The sequence below is a fragment of the Micromys minutus genome (assembly GCF_963924665.1).
Source record: "Micromys minutus genome assembly, chromosome: 25".
NCBI classification, from domain to species: Eukaryota; Metazoa; Chordata; class Mammalia; order Rodentia; family Muridae; genus Micromys; species Micromys minutus.
Window position 1 is genome coordinate 41085831 of NC_137960.1, and position 22231 is coordinate 41108061.

Here is a 22231-nt window from a genome sequence, read left to right on the forward strand (position 1 = left end):
CAAATTATTTGAGGGTACTGTTAGGTACATTTTTAAGGGCCGAAGAGATGGCTAAGTGGTTAAGAGCACTGGCTGCTCTTCAAGAGTTCCTGAGTTCAATTCCCAGCAACCACATGGTGGCTCACAACCACCTGTAATGAAATCTGGTGCCCTCTTCTGGTGTGTCTAAAGACAGCTACAGTGTATTCATATAAAAAACAAATAAATCTTAAAAAAATTTTTTTTTAAAAGAAGGAAATATCTCATGAGACAATGTACCTGAGGTCTGAGGGCTGGGGGGTAGGTGGGTGCCCAGGGCCCTAGATTCAATCTCCAGCCCTGGGGTGGGGGAGGAGCAAGTTTTTTCAGATATACTGCTACATGTTTATAATCCTGCAGCAGGGTTACAAGTTACAAGCCAGCCTGGGCTAAGCAGTTACAGGGCAGCCTGAACTGCACAGTAAGACTCTTCTCCAATTAAGTCAGCTAAAACCATTGAGGTATATTCTTTGTTATTATGCATCAGTTAGTTTTCTGCTTTTAAAAAATGGGTTAAGTTTAAATTTAAGAAAATATATCCAGGTGTGGTGGTTTGAACACGAATGGCTCCAAATTCATATATTTGACTGTTTGTTTTCTCAGTGGGTGGATGGATCAGGAAGGATTAGGAGGTGTGATCTTATTGGAGGAGGTGGTCACTGAAGGTGGGCTTTGATAAGATGGGAACTTGAAGCTACTACACCAGCGCCATGCCTGTCTGCCCGCTGCCACCTTCCCTGTCACCTCTGAAACTGTAAGGCAGCCCCCAGTTAAATGCTTTCTTTTAAACCCAGCCTTGCCCATGGTATCTCCTCACAGTAAGAAAATAGTAACTAAGACATAGTATGCTGGTGTACACCTGTCATACACCTGCAGGGCCACCACAGGAGAATCCCTGTAAGTTCAAGACCGTCTTACCTTAGATATTAAACTCTGGGCCACCCAGAACTACATAGTAAGACTCCATCTCCAAAGAACAAAACAGAAACAAAAAGAAAAATTACAGTTATCCCCTGGGAGATGTGATTCTAAAAAATAAATGCCCAGTTACTTCTCTAAAGAGAATCTCAAGTTTAAGGCCCACATTTCAGAACTTTGAGGCTCCAAATGATTTTTTTAAGTCCCCCAAGTCCTAGAAAATCGAAAAGACTTGCTTAGTCACAGAGGTACATCAGGAGCGGGACAAAGACTAGAACACTAGACTCCAACTCTGGCGGGGGTGACACAGCCCCTGTTCCTGCATGCATATACTCAGATATTTTTACAGAAATGGCCAGGCCTATTTTCTTCTTGAAGGGCTGGTAGTTGAATCCTGGGACTTCTATACCTAAGCAAATGTTTTAGCACTGAGCTACAATCCCCACCCAATTACACTGTTTACAATTAGGATTACTTTGTTAAAAGGCTCAACTGAAAGAGAAAGTCTTTCACAATGAAGAGATGTGTAACTTTCTAGTTTTAATCTTTTAGTACAGAGCTCTGACACATTTATCTACTGCTATATCTGAGTGGCTCTGTTGATGTCCTGGAGCTGCCCGTTTCAGTGTAAATTAATATGCTTACTTCCACCGAGACAAACACATTCTTACAAAGAATAATCACTTTATTATCTGAGCATGATTCAGACTGGTCTAAAAACACAGAGCATCTGGCCAACTCATAAACGTAGCTGAAGTGATGAGTTTTTGTGGTTATAGGCGTTGGCTGCCCTCACCCGCAGCTTCCACTTCCCAAAGCAATGGAAGCCCAGAGAGGACAACTCAGACTCAGGAGGTGGCAAACTCTGTAGACGACATGTTCTGGGGCATCAGTGTCCCCAACCAGCTCAGCTAGAAGAATGCTGTGAGAACAGGCTGGCACCGAGCTGGAGGTGGCTGCTGTCACAAGGGTACCACCTGAAGCGTGGGCAGAGGCCCTCGGGGAGGAGCCACGTACTCTTCCTCTCGGAGTAGCCGTAGCAGGATGTTTTTCTTATTCCTGGGCCAGCTGTAAACATGAGTGTTCTGAAGCCAGGTCGGCACATGCTCCTGTGGCAGAGAGGGCAGGGACAAAGGTCACTGGAGGGAGAGAAGCCTGGATTCCAGATCCAGGGCTCGGTTCCCAGCAGCTCGGGCTTGCCCTCCATAGGTGTTCCCACCAGGCTGTCTTGGGAGCTGCTGTTTTGCTTTCAGAGGGTTTAACACGCGGAGCACTTTTGGCTTCGGGTGCAAGCTGTGTATCTCATTATGGAAACCACATGTGTGCAGCGCTTTCTGTTAGCCTCCCAGACTACCTGCCCTTTGCATGTCAATGTGCTTTTCACCACCTCACATGAAAGGGGTAAGACTGAGGTCACACTGAATGATGTGAATTCCCCTGTGGTTTTGGGGGAAGGATGCCAGGGCCGTGGGCTTAATCTAATTCATGGTTCCTTCACTCCAACCTCAGCTCTGGCCTGAAGAAGAAGGAGCAGAACAGAACTCAGAGCTGTGAGTCTGGGGTTCCACAGGCCAGTTTCTGTCACCCTCGGGACAGCCAGCCTCAGGACTGTCCACGTGCAGCACACATGCACATGTGCTTGTGAGGAGAGATCACAAGCTCAGAGCCTATACTGAAATGAAATGTGAAATGCTGCTGTAGGAGGAGGAGTTTGCAGTGCCTGGGAGGATGCTTCAGAAAAGCCAGTGTCACAGTGGCCAGAACAGAGCAAATGCGGGTGAACAGGTGAAGAGGGCCAGAATTCTAGGGGCTGCACCCCACAAGGCCTGGGGGCCACCGTAAGGCCTTTGGCTTTCATTTTGAGATGAGCTGCCTTGGGGACTGCAGCACTGGTTCAGAGCCGGTACTCTGTTGTCTGTTGAGTGCAGAAGATCAGCAATTCAAAGACACAAGTGTCTTGAGGACTCAAGATCTCACACGGAGGCAAAATTAGCACCAACTATTTCCTAGGTCATAGTATAGTAAGTAGCCAGCATGACTCAGGCTCTGGCCGTACGAGACTGCCAAGTGGAATTTTAAAATAATAGTAAACACACACACACACACACACACACACACACACAAACATGAATGAGCCAATAATTCTAAGCAATTACTCCCAGTGCCCCTAACATATACCATTGATTCAAAGTACTATAATTAACAGAAGCTCTCAGGAAAGGCACACTTCACACAGGCCTGAGAGGAAGGAGAACCTTACAGCTGGAGAGGTTACAAGGGTTCAAGGATAAGCAAGAGCTCACCAGGCCAGCAGGTTGGGAAAGGGTATTTTAAGGAGAGGGAATAAGGAGTGAAGACCATAGACAGAGAACACAAGTGAGGTTTGATGACATGGTCCGTAATGACCAAAGCTTAGGCCCCAGGTAAGAAGACAGGAGAATGAGTAGCGGACACAGTGCTGTTCCAAAGAGCCTCAGGTGTCACACCAAGAAAGTCAGTGGGAAACGTCACAGAATTGTAAAACTAGAGAGATAGGTGTTCTTTGATGGCAAAGCAGAAGATAGCTAGTATAGAGTTTAGAGCAGGGGAAGATCGGGACGGGTGGGGGGGATCTGCCAGTCAATAACTGCATTTAGTTCCTGGACAAGCCAGGGCCAGCAAGGACTAGGGGTCATTTTATATGCACTGTGCATTGTCTGACCTTATGTGTCTAGTCCACATAGACTGGTGTCTTAGGGTTTCCATTGCTGTGAAGAGATACCATGACCAAAGCAACTCATAAAGGCAAACATTTAACTGGGGCTGGCTTACAGTTTCACAGGTTCAGTCCATTATCATCACGGTGGGAAGCATGTCAGAGTGCAGGCGGACATAGTGCTAGAGAAGGAGCTGAGAGTCCTGCATCTTGATTTGAAGGCAATCAGGAGAGACTTTTCCAGGCAGTCAGGAAGAGGCTCTCAAAGCCCACCCCCACAGTGACACACTTTCTCCTACAAGGCCACACCTACTCTAATAAGACCACACTTAATATTGTCACTTCCCATGAGCCAAGCATGTTCAAAGCACCACAATGGTGCTCTCCCTCATGTGGAGTAGAGGTTCCAGTGCGGTCCTGACATGTAGGAATCCTCCAGAATGAGGCTGTATCCTAGCAACGAGTGCTCTGGTCTGAGTCTCGGGTTGTTTACTTAGCTTCTGTCTGCCCTTTGCCAGGCCTGGAACGTTCTCTGATGGCTTGGCTTGTATTCTCTAGAGCCGTCAGCGTACCCTTGGGAACATGATGGAAACCCTCATGCAAACCCCAGGAGGTTCACTTAGAGAGCTGTGTGGATTCCGTTTCTGCACTCTACAGGTTCGAGGGTTGAGCTGTGTGCAGCAAAATGTTTATGTGGACAGAAAGCAGTGTCCAGAGATAAGGAGCACTTGGTGATAAATACCCTCTCTTTCTTGGGCATTTGCATACTTGATCCCCAGCTGGTGATAGTGTTTGGAGAGACACAGGAGGTGCCGACTGGCTGAAGGAAGTGTGTCACTTGAAACGAGCTTTGGGGTTTCATAAGCCACACACTCTCCTGCCTTCCATTTGTCATTCGGGATGTAAGGCCTCAGCTCAGTTTCAGCTCTAGGTGCCATGCTTGACCGCTGCCACGCTTCCCTGGCATGACGGAGCTGTATCTCCTCCCTCTGCAATCACAAGCCCCAAATGAACCCTTCCCTCCAAAAGTTGCCTATTCATGGTGTTCTACCACAGCAACAGAAAAGTAACTATGCTCGAACCATCCCTTCGTGTACACAGAGAAATTAGGACAGCCACGGTCCTACCCGGTAGCACTTGCAGACCTCTCAGAGCCCAGTGTACATAGAACGTGTTGATCTTTCTGGTGACACTGTTGTCTCTGAAGGCTGTCAAAGCGTTGGAACAAAGAATCCCCGAGGGCTGTTTGTTTGTTTGCTTACCTTCCTGGCATTTGGGAAAAGCACAGGGATGAATCTGAAGTTCATGCTTCCCTGATTTATAAACTCGATCTGCATCTAAAACCAAACAGAGATGAAGACTTGACCCAGGATCCGACCAACACCACCAGCCCACATGGTAACTGTATTCTGAGTTGTTATCTGAGTGCCATATTACTTTTAACTTTAAACTTTCTCTATGACACACTCTGCCACTTTGGGAGGTGGGTATGGGCCACTATGATGGCCATGGTTGGCTCTCAGCCTGGCAACATCTAGAATTAACTAGAAATTAAAAATGGACGGGCACAGCAATGAGGGACTTTTGCTTAATTAACCCATTCAAAGTGGGAAGGCCCACTTTTAATCTAGATCTCTTTGAAACTCGAATCTGGGCTACACCTTGGGCTGGAAGCTTTATACACGGAAGAAGGAAGCGTCTCCCTGCCCGCCTGCCCTCCCTCTCACTAGCACACCCACCCCTTCACTGGATTAGAGCCCCTTCAGGGTTCCAGCATTCACCGAAGACCAGCCGAGACATCTGGCTTCGTGGCTGGATAACCACTGGACCCTTGAGACTTGCACTGGTAGATAGCTACTGCCGTTCTTTATCCACGCCTTTCAGCCATTCTCATAGTTCTCTGACTTCGCTCTGCTTAGTGACAAGTATGTGCGTTTATATATGTATGTGCGTGCACACACTGATTATATAGTTTGTTTGTTTGGAGTCAGGGTCTCACATGTAGCCTAGACTAGCCTGGAATTCACTACATAACCCAGGTTGGATTTGAACTCACACCAGTCCTCCTTTGTCAGCCTCCTGAGTGCTGGTCTGGGTTTGGGGCTGGGTCACCTCAGTTCATAAGATCAGGCTATGTGTCCCCTCCCCCATTCTTTAGTCTGACTTTGTATTATTTGCTTTCCACGGCCAAGTAAGTATGAGAGACTTACAATATGGAAACAAGCACAGGCGTAAGACGTAGGACTGTTTGTTTGTTTAGCAGGATGCCACTGATACCATTTGGACAGTCCCCCCAAAGCTGTGGATCTAGTGAGCAGGCAGGAAGGAAAATTGCTAACCAGAGGACAGCACGGAGAATATGGTGCTCAAGATAGAGGCTGCCTCTTCTGCTTTGGGGAGTTGGGAGGACAGAAACAGGAAAGGGCCCCTGGGCATGAAGGAAGCTCTGGACAGGTAGACAAAAGTGTGGAGAAGGCGAGGGCAGAGGGCAGAGCCTGGAGAGGAGAATGTGTTCCTTTGACTGCAGCCACCTCCCAATCCGCTTCTTCTGGGGCACACGTGGGCTTGGCAGAGGAGAAGAGGGCGTCCACTCTGTCAGGCCTGAGGATCCCTCACCAGATCAGTCAGCCTTCAGACTCTGCTCACCCGAGATTTACCTCCAAGAGCTCTAACAAAATCAGAACGCTCCATACTGAGAGAGAAAGTTTCCCAGATCCCAAGAGCTTCCGGCCGCCTGATGCCAAGGATGAGAACAAAGAATTGTGTGCCCTGACCAATTTCACCCTCTGACTGATTTTTAGAACAGAACCTTTTATGGTACATAAAAATAAAAACGAGAAGTGAGTGTGGAGGCCCCGCCAACCCCACTCTCACTCAGATTCATACAATGCAGATCCGCCACCAGGGTCTTCTCAGAGCCAGCTCCCTTCCAAACAGAAGACAACCCCAGAAGTGCACGCCACACGCGCAATCAAGAACCAGCCATGCCATCATCCCCGCGGGCAGGGGCGTGGGGATCTGCTGAGTTAGAGCAGAGGGGATTTCATTCCGGCCTCAAGGGCAATGCGGGCTACTTGGTCTGCCCACCAGGCTCCTGCTCGGTCAAGGATGAGCCCTTAGCAGCATGTTTTGATTATCTCTCATACTTTCTCTTGGATAGCAGATTTCCAATGACATTGTTTGATTTGTGTAGTAATTACTCCTTGGTGCCTGGAGGAGGCCGGGAGGTCAGCCTGGGAATAGGAAGGTACTGGTGGCACATCTAGTCCCTCCTGTGATGAGGGAGAGCCAAAGTCATTAGGGCCAAGAAACCAAATTCGGAGACCACTTGGCTATAGCTGGCAGTCACTGGGTTGAACTGTGTGTATTATTGGCTGGCTTTTCATATACCAACACAACTAAACAGGTCTGTCCAGGAACTGGTAGGGACCTGGAGTCCTTCCCAGCTGCTGGTTCCTGAGCTTGGCAGGCTCTTGGAGATGTAGACAGAATGTCGGTGTTCTGGGAATTTGCAGACACAGACAGCTAAAACACAGAAGCATCCAGACTCAGTCATGACCTTCATGGATCAGTTTATTTCTAGGAATGTTATTTTTAGACTCCACAGGATGTCACTGGATAAGACTGGACAGGAGGCAGGCTTAGCACCTGACCCCCTGGCCAGACCCTTGACTCTGACCACCTTCCCTCAGCTTCATTTTGTGTTGTAAACTCAAACAAGTGGCCCACACTTGGTGGAAGAGGTGGTCTTAAGAGTCAGGTGATGGGGTGCCACTTACAAAGCAGTTCTACTCAGGACAGATGGCGTTCAGCTTTGCCTCCTCTGAGGCTACCTGACTGCTCTCCGGCCTGTGCAGCCTACTTACTCCTTGAGTGGAGACATAATGCCATGTCCTCATGCAGGCTGAGAACTGAAGTTGGGTTTATGAGTTCAAGTCCAGTGATTTTTCTACTCTTTTTCAAATGTTAGACTCCTTGGTGAACAATCAAGCCAGAGAAACCAACTCTAGTTTGAGAGGCTCAGGGCCACTCCTGCCCTCAGATATATAGATCCCCCAGGACAGTTTGAAAGTCATAGGTCTAATCTGGCTTTCTAGTTAAATAGAAATGGTCTCCATAGGATCTCTAAACCTACAAAGGCCAAGTAACAACTAAGTAACAACAGCCAACCCTGAGGCTGAGTAATAGTTTCTTTGAGCTGCTGAGCAAGTTGCAAATTCTCTCCATGGTCTAACCAGGTCCCACAGCTCAGGTTTGGCACTAGAGTGTTCTCCACCTATAACCAATGAACAACAATCTCTTTGGTTAAGTATTTTCTGTGTGCCAAGTGCTTCAGATATTACTTCATTTACCCTCATAGCGCTGTATGCATTAGTGATCCATTTTGTGGACAGGGTTGCTGCAAGATTTAAGTACTTGGGCCATAGTCATATAGCCTGTACTTAGGAAGCTAATGTGACATTATGCTTGTCTGGCACGACAGAATTGTCCTTCCCAGAAAGCAAGGATGTAACAGCCACAGTAGCCACTCATCCCACCCCACTCTCTAGCCTCCTAAGACTTGTGGGCAAATAGCCAAACGAACAAAACTCCGCTTTCTAGAACCTGATTGATATTTCTTAGTTACTGACAGGACCCGTCTGAGTACTGAGAGAAGGAGTGGTGCTTCTCCATGGGTCTCAGAGTCCCAAGTGTTCAGACCCATATACAACTCCTCGCGACATGGCAGGTCTGAGAGTGTGTCCCTAACAGAAACAGCCCCCCTAGAGAGGGCGTTTTGCAGAGGAGCACGCAGGCCTGGTGGTCTCCCACTCACCATCCGATGAATGTACTTAGTATGTAAGCCATGCTCGTCCTCGTCCAGCTGCGGCTCAGCGCCTTCCACATCCTGTTTGTATTTGGGGCTGATTGCTACGATTATCATCACTGTCTTCTGTAATGAGAAGGAGAAAAGCATGTTTATGGAAGCGGGAAGTGTGGTTCACTTGGTGAAGGCCAGCTGGAAACCAGCCAGCAGGACCATACTCCTGACCTGCTGGCGGGTACAGGACCAGTCCCTCTATCTATAAAAGCACAAGGCACCAGCCCCAACACGGCCCGCTCTCACCTCTACCCCTCCCCACGGCCTCTGTGCCCAGCACCCTACAAACACACAGAGCAAACGGTTCTGAAAGGAATTCTTCCCGCCGTCCACAACCTTCTCTAATAAACGTCTGATGAAATCCAAAATCGCCGACTCTGCATGGAGGCAGAAAGGCATCACCACTGCAGGGAAAAGTGCCCTTCCTCCCTGCAGCCTGATGCGAGCTGTCAGTCAGCATGCACCTCCACTGCCCTGCTTCTCCTGTGCACATTACTGCAGTCAGTAGGAGCAGACCCTTCAGCACAAAAGCAAACACCAGGCTGCAGACAAAAGGAAAGCAGCAAACCCCAGCCTGCTGAGACTCCCACCCCACCCACTCCTGCCCAAAGAAGTACCCAGGAATGGTCGTGCTGGGAGCAATCAATTTCTACCTTGTTAAAGCATAGAGTGTCCCAGTGGCTACTATAGATTCTGTGTGTGGAAAACGAATCACAGGGCTGCGAGTGGGTGCCCTGGGGTGGCATGCTGCTTAGCTTTCAAAGCTGCCCAGAAACCTCTCTAGCCCAGTCTTACAAAAAACACTTGGAAAGGTGTCCAATTCAACTGGGTTCCATGCCCCCCTCCCCATCATTTCCTCCTCTCCTATTCTGGTCCAGAGATTGTGCTGATTGTTATCAACCACCTGTGTCTGGTTTGACCACTATTTCCTGCCTCTACATGTCCAGGAGGGTGACCCCATCCTTCCTTTCCAAGTCTTTGCATAGCTCCCAACAAGAGAGGCTTTGTCCAGGCTTCCTCGGGCTCGGACTTGGGGAGAGTCTCTGTTTCTTCTGTGAAGTAGCTTCACAAGCTAGTTGTTTTTCTCACCAGCAAACATACTCGGGATTCTGGAATATACTTACATCTCGAAGGTACCGTTCCATCCACTTAATGATATCAATGCCCCGGATTCTGTCCTCAAATATGTCAATCTACAGGGAAAGGATGTGTAAAAAGGCTCTTAGTGAGAGCTTTCTCATACCACACACATTTGCAACCCTAAAACTTGTGCTCTGTATAAGGAGGAACACACAAGTTCAAAAAAAGAAACAAGAGGCCCATGGAATATGTCCATTTCAACATTCATAGATATTTAAATATATAACAGCCATAGTTAGAATATAGTGGCTCACTTCACAATGATCTGCAGCTACACAATAATTATATGTTCAAAAACCTGAAAGACATGGGATATCTTTGAATTGGATATATCTACAAAGACAAACATAGTACATTTATGTATCTGCAACTTGAAACATTGGAAGGCAGATTCTGAAACTTTAGTAAATATGTAGTGTGCAAATGCTGAGATACGGCTGCGGTGTTGGGTGATGATTACAGTATTAGGTCCTGCTTCAATTAGACATCAACCAGATTTTATGAACATTGGGCGAAATTCAAGGAATAGTCACAAAAATAATCACTGAGCTGGTGGGGAGGGGTTAAAGATGAAAGTCAAGAACTCTGAGGTTTTGATAAGACTCAGAGTAGTTTTCTCTCCTGGAAGTGTGTGTGTGTGTGTGTGTGTGTTTGTATGTATATGTGCATGCACATGCATGTTGTGTATATCTGTGTGCATGTGTATGTTGTGTGTATATGCATGTGTGTAGTGTGTGAGCATGCGTGTGATATATGTGTCTGTGTGTGCATGTGTGTGTGTCTGTGTATGCATGTGTGTGGTGTATGTATCTGTGTGTGTGGGTGTAACATGTGTGGTATATGCATCTCTATGTGTGTATATGCATAGTGTGTGAGCATATGTGTGGTGCATGTATATGTGTGTGATATGTATATAAGGCACTCCTGGTTGAAAAAGGGACTATTATGTACTGGAATAGATGAGTTCAGAAGGTCTTTGTGGAAGGGTTATTTGATTAGACTCACTGTACACATATTAATCACCCTAGCATTACCCTGTTGTTTGGAATGATCCAAACCAAGTCTCAGGTCTTCATCAAGCATCCTGAGCCAGGTACTATCTTTTCCCCAAGTTGTTTCCTTGAAGCACAGCATAAGCCCCTCTGTTCTGTAAGTCACACCGAGCCCGCCCATCTCCTACCTCTCACGCATTATGGCCACTTGGAGCCAACAGCTTGTTATAGCATTCTTTCACTGACTCAGTGCCTCATGTGTGACCTCCTCATCCTCCTAACCTTCTAAGCTCCCTACAGAAAGAGACTGTGATCTGTGATGCGCCAACACCATTGACATTTCAGACAAGGATGGCCCTTGGGTTCTACTCCTGCCCGCGCTGCTCTTCACCTTCATGGCTACAGCTATGAGGACTTAATGGCAATACAAGAGACAAATATCATAATGCCGTACACAACGTTAACACACCATAAGTCATCATTCAGCATGGACGTTGTTCCCATGCACCAGAGACAGACATTCTGGGAGGCGTCTGCTTCTCTAGACTGCCATCAGAAATCTAGACCTGTCTATGGTAGGCTTTCTACACTGCTGATGTTCTGTGCCCTCAAATGCACATGTCAGCCGGAGGTGGTGGCTTACACTTGTAATATCCCCACTTGGGAGTCTGACATACAGGGATTGTCAGTGTGGGCAAGAAAGTGAGAGCCTGTCTCAAACAATAAAATAAAAATTAATTTATTGAAACTTTGCCATGACCTCACAATGTGACTGGATTTGGGATAGGGCCTCTCAGATGATAATTCGGGAAAGATGAAGTGCTGTGTAAGGCCCACTCCCATAGGATTGGTGTTCATAGGAAGAAGAGAGAAGCAGTATACAGCTCTGTGCATACAGAGAGAAGATGGCCCTCTCCAGCCAAGGAGAGAGGATCCAGGATGAAACCAACCCTGTATGAACTGTGTTCTGGACGCTCCAGCCTTTGTCTGACTTACACAGCCTCCTTCTTCGGGTTTCCGACACCAGCTCCCTGTCCCTTTACTGGTGGCAGGACATGACACTGTTCCCTAAGCCAAACCTTGATGCTATTGTTGTTGCTGCTGTTGTTGTTTTAATAAACTTTCCTTAAATGGCTCTGCTTCCTTTCACTAAGAGGGTCCCGGTGTGTTAGATGTAATGCACAGCTGTCCACAAACACAGGCTTCCACAGGTAAGAGTCAAGGAGACATTTAAATCCCCCCAACTGCCCTGATTCGAAGCTTTTAAAGGTTAAAAACTGTGGCTCTTCTCCAGGGGCAGTCGGAATCGTGTGTCTATATTTGGAGAAGAGAAAAGGTAAGCTCTTGCATGTTGCCTCATGTCTCATGGTCTGGCTTTTACGTCTGAGTTGTTCTAGCTCTAACACTGTCTTATTCTGGAGACGAGAAAGTGAAATGTTAATCTAGAGAGCTGTGAAGTTGGATTACATAAACTTTAGGCATCTTTTTAAAAATTTACGTATTCTATTTTTTAATGCATTATAGGAAAAAAACTTCAGGTAAAAACTATTAAACAGGCAGGCGGTGGTGCACACCTTTAATCCCAGCACTTTGGGGGCAGAGGCAGGCAGATCTCTGTGAGTTTGAGACCAGCCTGGTCTACAGAGTGGTCTACAGAGGACAGCCAGGGCTACACAGAGAAACCTTGAAAAACAAACCAACCAAACCAACATTGAAAAACCACTAAGCAGCCTCTGGATCCTTGAACATCCCTACTTCGCTGGGTTCTCACTCCTCTCTCTGGATCCTTGAACATCCCTACTTCGCTGGGTTCTCACTCCTCTCTCTGGATCCTTGAACATCCCTACTTCGCTGGGTTCTCACTCCTCTCTCTGGATCCTTGAACATCCCTACTTCGCTGGGTCCTCACTCCTCTCTGCAATCTGCTGCTGCTCAATGCCTAGGAGAGGCTTCTGGGAAGGAAGGAAGCTCGGTGCCAGTCCTCAGAGTGACAACCTGTGGTATTTTGCTTATCCTAAGGAAGAATGTACATGGCTTTCAGCCGCGCTACCTCAGGGTTTAGCAGGGAGACATAAAGATTATGCGCTTGAGAAGTTTTAGACCAAGATTACAATGGACCTACAGGAATGAATCGAGAGTCACCTCCCAGACCTAGACTAGGCCATTTTCCCCTGAGCAGATCTTCACTCCTAGAAGGTGTAGAAGGGCAGCCCTATGCAGTGGCGTCTACCTCAAACCCCATAATCCACTGCAGAGCAGAGGAATCTGGTTTGGTGACCTCGCAGCCTCCTATACCACAGGAGGAACATTGATGGGTATGGCAGTGAGAAAGTGCACAGGGAAAGCCAGGCCTTTCCTTTAGCTAGGACCATGGTGGGAATTACCACTATTTTGAAAGTTGGGAGGAAAAGTGTTGGAGACTTTGGGTAGTGTACAATATGGTGGAATACTGTCTAGTATAAATGAGGCCCTGGCCTTGACTCCCAGCATCAAAGAAATAAATAGATAACCTAGAAAACAATTATCTAAATTCATAAGCATTAAGTTCACAACCCCATACATAATGACACATTGTTTGAAGCGTCAACAACTATTCATACTTTTTCATTATTGTTGTTATTATTGTGTTTAACTGAACTGTGGAGTTTTTCTCCTTGAATCAAGTACTTACCGCAGTTTGGAAGCCGTTCACTAGCAGAAAGTTCACAAATTTCACCACCTCCACGGCTGTGTCCATAGAATAAGTGATGAAGACTTTCCCTGTGAGGAAATGTTCACAGTTGTTGAACATAATCGAATTATTCTCTCCACACAACCATTCTTAGTATGCATTGCCTTTTGTGCTGGAGGGTGGTCCCAGGGCTTATGCCTGTAGTGGTGTGGATTGCTGCCCTCTGTGACAAGGGCTGGGAGCCATCCAAGACAGAGAGACAGAGGGGTCTTCCGGAATGCCACAGGGGATGTCACAAAGGCCGCCACCCACAGCCAGCATGTCCTTTCAGCTCAAGCCACTGCCTTGTTTCTTAGAGACACTTGGCCCTGTGCCCAAGGAAAATACTCACACAGCAGGCTAAGAAGCTAAGGCTTGCTAAGGGGCCACCCAGCAGTGTCTGCTTTTGATCCTGTGATGCTCTCTGCTGCCCTGAACCCTTCAGCTTATTTTGGAGAGAGGTCAGGAAGCAGGAGTAGTCTGATGCCCAGATGGGAAATGTGAGTGCAGCTTCAGCAGTTTAGGGGGAGACAGTGCCTCAGGGCAGCTCAGTGTAGTGTCCCCCACAAGGCAGCAAGGAGCCATGGACAAGCTTGCCCTACCCAGCCAGAGCTGCTGTTTTCTCAGACTAAGTAAAGTATTGGGGGAATTTCTTCACTGGCAGTTTGTTGTGGTAGATGAATAATTGGTACACGTTGCCTCTCAGTGTGGAATGAACCAGTTAAATCTCAAGAAACCCTGAGGCAGAGGATTAAGAGATGCTGAAGAGAAGATGAGTCTGTGTGCATTTTTCCGTGCTTGGACTGCTCCGGATGAAAGCATGTGCCATGCGTGATGGTAGAAGTAGCCAGCAGTCAGGCATGTGGGTAGGGCTTGATTCTTTTCCACCTCCTTGAGTACTAATTTTAGGACTCCCTTCCCAGATAAGACCATACACCATGTAAGCCCATGTCTGTCCACTCAGATATTTCGTTTAATTGAAGTGTATATGATTTTAAGGTGCTCAGAAACGGAATTTTTGCAGGAAAACCATAGTCATCATGGTCATAGAAGTCTTTCAGAGCTGGAAGTGACTTCTAGTGGAGATTTAACAAAAGCAATTAGCAAAGCAAAGGCCTGAGGCTTGGTTCCGAGTGTCCCAGTTCTGGAAAGAGTGAGCCTCTCTAGCAGATAATAATTCATAGGTAGTGACTGATTGCTTAAGATTTCTGGAACTAAGAATTGTAGCTGGCCTCACTCTCAGAACATTCTGGTGATGTTTCAACATTGCCCTGCCTGACACTGAGTGGGGTGTTTCTTTAGTTTGCATTGGGGTGTGAAGCAGTGGAGGCAATGGGAAATGGTTTCGCTTTGTTTCTTCAGACAAGACTGCTCACTTCTGCAGAAATGACCTTATTTCTCAGAACTGCTGCTAATTTACAGTGAGACACTGGGTTTCTAACCAGAGCCACATGAGCAACCAATCCACATGCCCAGGGGCATGTGACTGAAGAGCACTGAAGTAGGAAAGAGTATGGGCGTTGTTCGTTGTTCCCTGGGTGCTAAGGACAATCCAGCGGTAAGCAGTTTGGGAGCACAGGTCCACTGAAAAGGGGAAAGGTAAGTTTTACTATATACATAAGTATAGCTGAGATTTTCGGATGAGTGACTAAACCAAACTCACTGAACATGAAACCCGACAAGAAGAAACCCACGATACAAACCACTTACGTAATTCCTCTGGCAAATTGCTCGTCTTTAGAGTTCCTCGGGCTAAGGGGTTGCTAGGGGGTCTAGGCACGGCAGCTGGGGATGAAGCCTGGGGTCCATGTGGTCTCAGCTCTGCAGGACGATCCAAGGACTCCTCAGGAGCTCCAGCTTCATTAGAGGCTGGGTGGTAGAGCTGGTCCCTGCAAGGGACCATGTTTACAGAAAATGTTTATTTTCATCACAAAGGCCAAGTGTAGAGAGACAGAAAAACTTTACAAACCGTGGGACCATTCCAATTCATGATCCCCCCCCCCCCCCGCCTCCGTTTATCTGGCACAGATGGAAGAGGGGGAGGGGTCCCATGCAGTTTCCTTATTTAAAAAAAAAAAAAAAAAAAAACCAAGCCAGCTGGTTCCCATATGTGAGGACCCGTGCTAGGGGTCAAAAGAGGGACGCAGGATTTGATTTCCCTATCCAAGGTCTGTCTAATTGGGAAAATAAATCCCATGTACGGGTCAGACAAGGTCACCAGCAAAACAAGAGAGCATGATGGGTGGTATAGAAAGCCAGCATTAAAGGCACACAGGTAAAAAGGACACTTTAGCTCATGATAGATCACTTTTGATTATGTTTCAAAAGCTGTTTGTTGTTCGTTTGTTTCTTTCTTTCTCTTTTGCCATGTAGGTTTAAAAGCATTTCTTTTGGTAACAAGGAGGGTAAGGGAGGGACGCATGGATCTCACCTAGAAGGGGAAACAGAAGAGACATCTTGAGTAGATGGGAGAAGGGACAGGATGGGGTGGAGACAGGTACAGGAGGGACGGGGTCGGAGGTCAGGAGAAACAGTACTGGAGCATCATGGGAGCTCATCTCTGGGATAAGCTAGGACAGTAGAAACTGCCAGGAATAGATGAGGGTGACTCTAGCTAAGACTTCTAGCAATGGGGAATGTGGAGCCTGACAGGCCATCTCCTGGAACCAGGCGACATTTCCAGTGGAGGGTGGGACACCAGCCCAGACACAGAACCTTCAAGGTGCAATTTGTCCTGCCTACAAAATGTGCTAGGGTAAAGTTGGCTGTGGGAGTGGCCAACCAGTGACTGGTCCAGCTTGAGACCCAAACCATGGGAGGAGCCGACCCCTGACATTGCCTGGAGGGCCATAGGCTGGATAGCCCAGTGTTAGAACCAAACACAACTGGCAAAAATAAAAAGTTCAAGAGATGATTCCTAACCGTGTTCTGCTATACATGTAGATCGTGTCTGGCCCAGTCATCATCAGAGAGACTTCACCCAGCAACTGATGGAAACAAATGCAGAGATCACAGCTGAACATTAGATGGAGTTTGGGGAATCTGAGGAAGGGGAGAAGGAAGGAGTGTGGGGGCCAGAGAGGTCAAGACGCCACCAAACCTCTACAGAATCAACTAACCTGTGCCCACAGGGGCTCACAGAGACTGAACCACAAACCAGGGAGCCTGCATGGGACTGACACATATGTTACAGACTAACAGTGGGAGCAGGGCTGTCTCAGGCTCTTTCGCCTGCCTTTGGGAACTTTGCCCTCTACTTGGCTGTCTTGTCTAGTCGTAACAGAAGAGTATGCGTCTGTCTGTAATTTGACAAGGCAGGTTGATATCCACAGAGGCTGGCCCTTTTCTGAAGAGAAATGAGAGGAGGAGTGGATTGGGGGAAGGGGAGGAATGGGGGGAAGGAAGAGGTGGGTGAGGGGTTGGGAGGGGAAACTGCTGTCAGGATGTAAAATTAATAAAACCAAACATTTTTAAAGTATTTCTTTGGCTGTTGACTGGTGACATGGCGTCTCTATCACTATTTTGCCTGGAGCTTTCCTGTGAGCGTCCTTGTGTTGAGGGGAAGACCAACCACAGGCCCTCCAGTGTGAGCTTTAGAAAACAACAGAGGTGTGTTGTTTCTGCTGCTTCTCTGGTTTCTGCTGGCAAACAGTCACAGGTGTGTGGCTTTTGCAGAAAGCCCAGTGTCCCTGGACATTGAGGACAGGGGTGGCAGTGCTCATTTCTCACTGCAGCTCCAGCAGGTATAGAGGACCCACCCTATGCATCAGTTGCCATGGTGCTGGAGGAGGCTTCCTTCCCTGGACCATTTTCTGCCCCCCCCCCTCGCCCAGCCTCCAATTCTAGAAGCACCCACTTCCCTACGTTAAATCCTCTCTGTCTACATTAGCTGCATGTGAGCAGGTCAGATGCTACGGCTGCGAAGGTCCACAAGCGCTCTGTCCTCATGTGTGCCATGGCACACAGGTGCACACACACACACACACACACAAATAAGTGTGAAGTGGAAAAGTACCACAGCTCCATGATGTCTCTGTCCTGTAACTTCCTTCTCATACGGAAACCAAACCTATCCCTACAGTGTTCAGCATCTTTTTAAAAACTGAAGGCAAATTTGGAAACGTGTTAAAGTCAGGATAGTAAGACCATGGTTGCCATTTATTTTATATTTCCAATAGTTTCATACTGTAAACGTTTAATGTTGTGATTGTAAGTCTGTGAGTGTCTGATTTTAATAGGTTTTTGCTGGTGTTTTTACCCCAAAGTAATTTAAAAGTTCTAAAAAGTCTTATGTACTTAAAACTTAATCACAAAATCTCAACTATGTTTTCATAAATATTGAGCAAATGAGGCCTCTAAAATATGCTGTCAGCTACTAGGGATTCATTTCCATATTATTTATGTTAAGTCTTTTTATACACAAAGTTGCTTTATTGTTACAAAAGACGATTGCTGGTTTGATAAAGAAATGTTAACGCCTTGATAATTAATACTGGCTAGTTTTATGTCAACTGGACACAAACCAGAGTCACCTGAAAGGAGGGACCTTTAAGTAAAAAAATGCCTCCATGAGATCTGACTGTAGAGCATTTTCTTAATTAGTGTTCAGTGGGGAGGGCCCAGAGCATTGTGGGTGGAGCCATCCCTGGGCTGGTGGTCCTGGGTTCTATAAGAAAGCAGGCTGAGCAAGCCAGGGGAAGCAAGCCAGTAAGTGACATCCCTCCATGGCCTCTGCGTCAGCTCCTGCCTCCAGGTTCCGTTTGAGTTCCTGTCCTGCTTCCTTTGAAGATAAACTTCCTTTGAATGATATGGAAACACAAGCCAAAAAAATCCTTCTCCTTCCCCCCAGTTTGCTTTGGTTATGGTGTCTTACTGCAGCAATAGTAACCATAACTAAAACAATAATGTTTAAAACTTTCACATATAAACAGTTTCACGAGATTAGTGAAAGTAAACTTCAGGTATTAAAGTTTCCTTCCAGTTCGTGGTAGGAGGACTAGCTCCTCAGCTGAACATTCTTTGTTGTATTAAAATGATAACTCAGGGGTGCTAGAACAGGCTTAAATTGATGCTTTAGAAACATTTGCTATGTGGTACCTTTCAACTCCCCCATAAATCTAAATGTTTGTTTGTTTGAAAAGGTTTATTTTAGGTCTAGGTATGGTGACTCACATCTAATCCCAGCACTCAGAGGGAGAGGCAGGCAGATCTCTGAGTTCAAGGCCAGCCTGGTCTACAGAGAAGTCTAAGACAGCCAGGGCTACAGAGAGAAACCCATCTCAACAAAAACAAACAAAACCACAAAATGAAAAACAAAGAAAAGAAGTCTGGCACAGTGGTGCTGTTTGTGAGGGCGGCTCAGGAGGATAATGATTTTGAAACCAGCAAGGACAACATAGTTACTTTGACGGTAGGATACACTACATCGTTAGTACCCGAATAAACATGAATTAATTTAAATAAAGGAAAGGGGTTAAGGGGAGCTTGTTTCTTCATTCATTGTCCCTCATCATCAATACCATCTTCCCTCCATTTCATACTTGATGCTATCCACCATGATGGTGACCGAGCCAAGATGGGCCTTTGGAACTCTGAACTAATGAAATAAAACTTTATTAAGTTCTCAGCTTCACATACCTTGTTGTAGCAATGGAAAACAGCTATAACAATTTTATAAAAATGAACAGCGTTTTGAAAACCAGCATATTTTTCTGAAAGAGGTACAAGAGAGGTCAGCTTGGATGGATGGTCTTGTTACCAAAGGAAATAACAAGAAGCAGACATCACAGTGCAGAAGGAGAGCCCTGTCAACCAGTCTCTACTGTGCTTGGCCTGAACAGTGCACACTGGGCATCTCACTGTGGCTGCGCTGACCTGGGGGCGGGCTTACAGAGACCCTATGGGCGTCTCGCTGCAGCCACATCCTTTTCAGGTCGGAACGTGGAGGTGAGGGTGGGTCTTGCCACACTCATACCTTGGGAGCCTTGGGAAAGAGAAGTCTCTCTGTGCAGGCCTCTCTTCTTGGTCCTGGGGGCTGGAGTCATTCAGGATGACCTTCTGCACAGGGTGCGGGCCTCTCACCCTTGCCCCAGCAAGGGCCTGCCCAGGCAGAGCAGGCTGGATGACTTGCTGGTAGGCTGCCGCTGGAGGGTAGCCATGACCATCTGTGAACACAACAGTAACAGAGGTTGACTCCAGCTCCTTCAGGTGAAGGACCATGCGAGCTCATTGAACAACTTTCTCCCGAGAGTACCCGAGGGGGTCCAGACAGCGACCACCTCCATACTGTTAGTCATATATCTGTACTAGTGATCATAGTCACAAAACTGATACACTTTTTTCTATGTAAAAATATCTGTGAAATCACATGATTCTAACTAAAACTCAAAAAAAAAAGTCATATTAAAAAAAAGAAAAAAAAAAAAAAAACTTAAGATAACCCAACCATGAAGAGCTTCTCTCCCATCACTGTTCCTAATATCTAGAACCTAGGGCATAAGTGTGATAGATTTAAGATTACGTGCTAGGCTAGATATGGTACCACATGCACTGGGAGCAGATCTCTGTGATGTCAAGGCCAGCCTCATCTACTTACTGATACCCTGTCTCAAAAACAACAAAATTAATCTGCCCCCTACCACTGCTAAGTACACACACACACACACACACACACACACACACACACACACACACACATATGGAACTCCCTCTTACAAGACATTAATGAGTAACACCTTGGCTTGTCCTCTGGAAAGAAGTCAGCAAGACTCTTTAACTTGACATTCTCTCCTACAGAGCCTATGTGTGCTGGGTTCTAGGACAATAGAGGGAATAGGGAATGGGAGGAGAAAGCCTACATCCACACACATAAACATAAACATAGCAATTAACTAACGATTAATAGCAACAATTAGAGTAAAGTCAGGCTGTCAGGAACCAATGTGAATGTGTAACCTGGGAGGAATTGGTCCTAGGAAGCCCCCAGAGCAACAGGGTCCCAAGAGAAGGGCAGCTCAGCCAACTGTGAGTGAAATAAAGATTCAGGGCTGGGAGAGCTGCCTCCGCAGTTAAGAGTACTTGCTGGTCTTCTAGAGGGTTAGAGTTTGGTTCTCAGCACCGATGTCAGGCAGCTCACCATGATCTGTAAAGCCAGCGCCTGGGGACCCAGCACTGTGGCCTCTGGTACACTTGTGGTAGACACTCACACAGACATATAATGAAAATTTGAAATGAGATGCTGAGGAGAGATATGAGGACTGGGGCTTGGGGGTGGGGCTAAGAGGGCATTACACAGGCCCAGCGGGCCAAAGTTGGGGAACCCGAGAGGTGCAGGCACAGGGGGACTGGACAGAAGCAAGTGTCAAGCTCCTCATGACCCGAGCTGTCACCTCTACTGGGGACAGAAGCAGGAGCAAGCCAGAAAACATAACCCATAGGATACATAAAGCATTTTTGTTTAAAAAGCTGTCATTGGTTTCAAATCCTCGCCAGACTTACAGTAGTAATTCTGTTTGCCTGCCAGGGTCACATATGTGGAGGAAACACAGAGAAATAAACTGGCAAAGAAGCAAGAAGTGTCACAGTTAGGATTTGCCCTGCAGGATCAGGTCAATGAGGTCAGGCCCTTGACCTCATCTCCCAGGTGATGTATTGGAATAGGGAGGATGGCGCTGTCCTGTGTGAACCCTTGGACACTTTTGGGGGAGTTGCAACCTTCAGTACAGTAGAACAAAAACACAAATGTGTGTCTATTAGTGTGGCTGTTTCCAGGTCCCCTCTATCTGGACTCGGACTTGGTTGGATGACCCTGGCAGTTTACACAGGCTCGACTCTCACACTTGGCCAACCCCCCTGGAGCCATTTCATTGTTTGCTTTGGGCCTCTATCAGCTGTGTCCTTCCTACCGTTCTTCCTCTTGCAGAAAGTGACCATGACCCTCTGATCTAGATTGTCTACTGACTTTGACACATGACTTGTCCTGCTATTGTTAAGCCCTAACCACTGCAAACAAGTTTGAGGAAAGGGAAGAAAAGAAAAGGATTTGCCCAGGCTTGTCCCAGCACATGGCTGACAAAGGAAACCAGGATTAGAGGGGAGCTCTAGGAATGAGGAGACAGGACCATGGAGACTGCTGTGGCCTAGGACAGAGTCTGTCACTAAGGTTTTGCTTTGACATCTTTGTAGAGCAGGTCAGACACATCCCAGGAGATCTAGATTGCCAGTGGGAGTTTGGGGCAGCCAGAGAGGTCACTACTGCTATCCAGGCTAAAAAGGACAAAATGTTCTGCAATCATGCTACCAGGCAGGAGCCCAGCTCTCCTTTAGGTGAGCTTTGCGTGGATTTAGACAGCTCTAGCTGCAACTCTATAGGGTTCTACTGCACTTAAGATTCAGCCTTCGTGACCAGGTCCCTCTCGTTGACCCTGTCTCCCACAACACTGTCACAGGCTTATCATGTGTCAAGGCTCCATCTTGAATACCCCAAACTGGTCACCACCTCTGGGATCTTCTCAGAACAATCTTGCCTTAGATCTTCACAGACCAGCTTCTTCATGGCTCTTATCACCTACCAGTTGGGAAGACACGCCCTTGTCATGTTAGCTTCCCCCCCCCCACTGCCCCCCATTTCATTTTGCTCATCACTGGGCAGGGTTTGTAAGAACAGGGTGGACGGAGGTTTTGAAATCATTCACCAAGCAGGGTACAGCTATAGGCAGTGTTCAGTAACTGAGCAGTTAGGCACAGAGTCAGCTTACGCACGGAAGAGGAACCATTTTGGACTGCGCAGCCTGCTTGCTCAGTTTTGGTTTGCTATACTGCCTGCTTCTTGTCTGCTGTTCACTCTTTTAGAAATCAGGTTTGCCTCCCAGAAATGAGAAAGACAAGGTCAGAGAGGA

General features: G+C 47.0%; 1 protein-coding gene across 1 annotated transcript in view; it reads right to left on the minus strand.

Annotated features, from left to right (window-relative positions):
* Window positions 1-1683: 1683 nt before the first annotated feature.
* TRAF3IP2 (TRAF3 interacting protein 2) overlaps window positions 1684-22231 on the minus strand; it is a 40128-nt gene continuing 19580 nt past the window's right edge. The window contains exons 3-9 of the mRNA XM_080938409.1: window positions 19309-19498; window positions 15045-15223; window positions 13296-13384; window positions 9617-9685; window positions 8448-8564; window positions 4894-4968; window positions 1684-2045 (exon numbers count right to left, since the gene is read on the minus strand). Of these exons, the coding sequence (XP_080794535.1) occupies window positions 1899-2045; window positions 4894-4968; window positions 8448-8564; window positions 9617-9685; window positions 13296-13384; window positions 15045-15223; window positions 19309-19498 (866 nt within the window). The 3' untranslated portion in view covers window positions 1684-1898. The remainder of the gene's footprint in view (window positions 2046-4893; window positions 4969-8447; window positions 8565-9616; window positions 9686-13295; window positions 13385-15044; window positions 15224-19308; window positions 19499-22231) is intronic.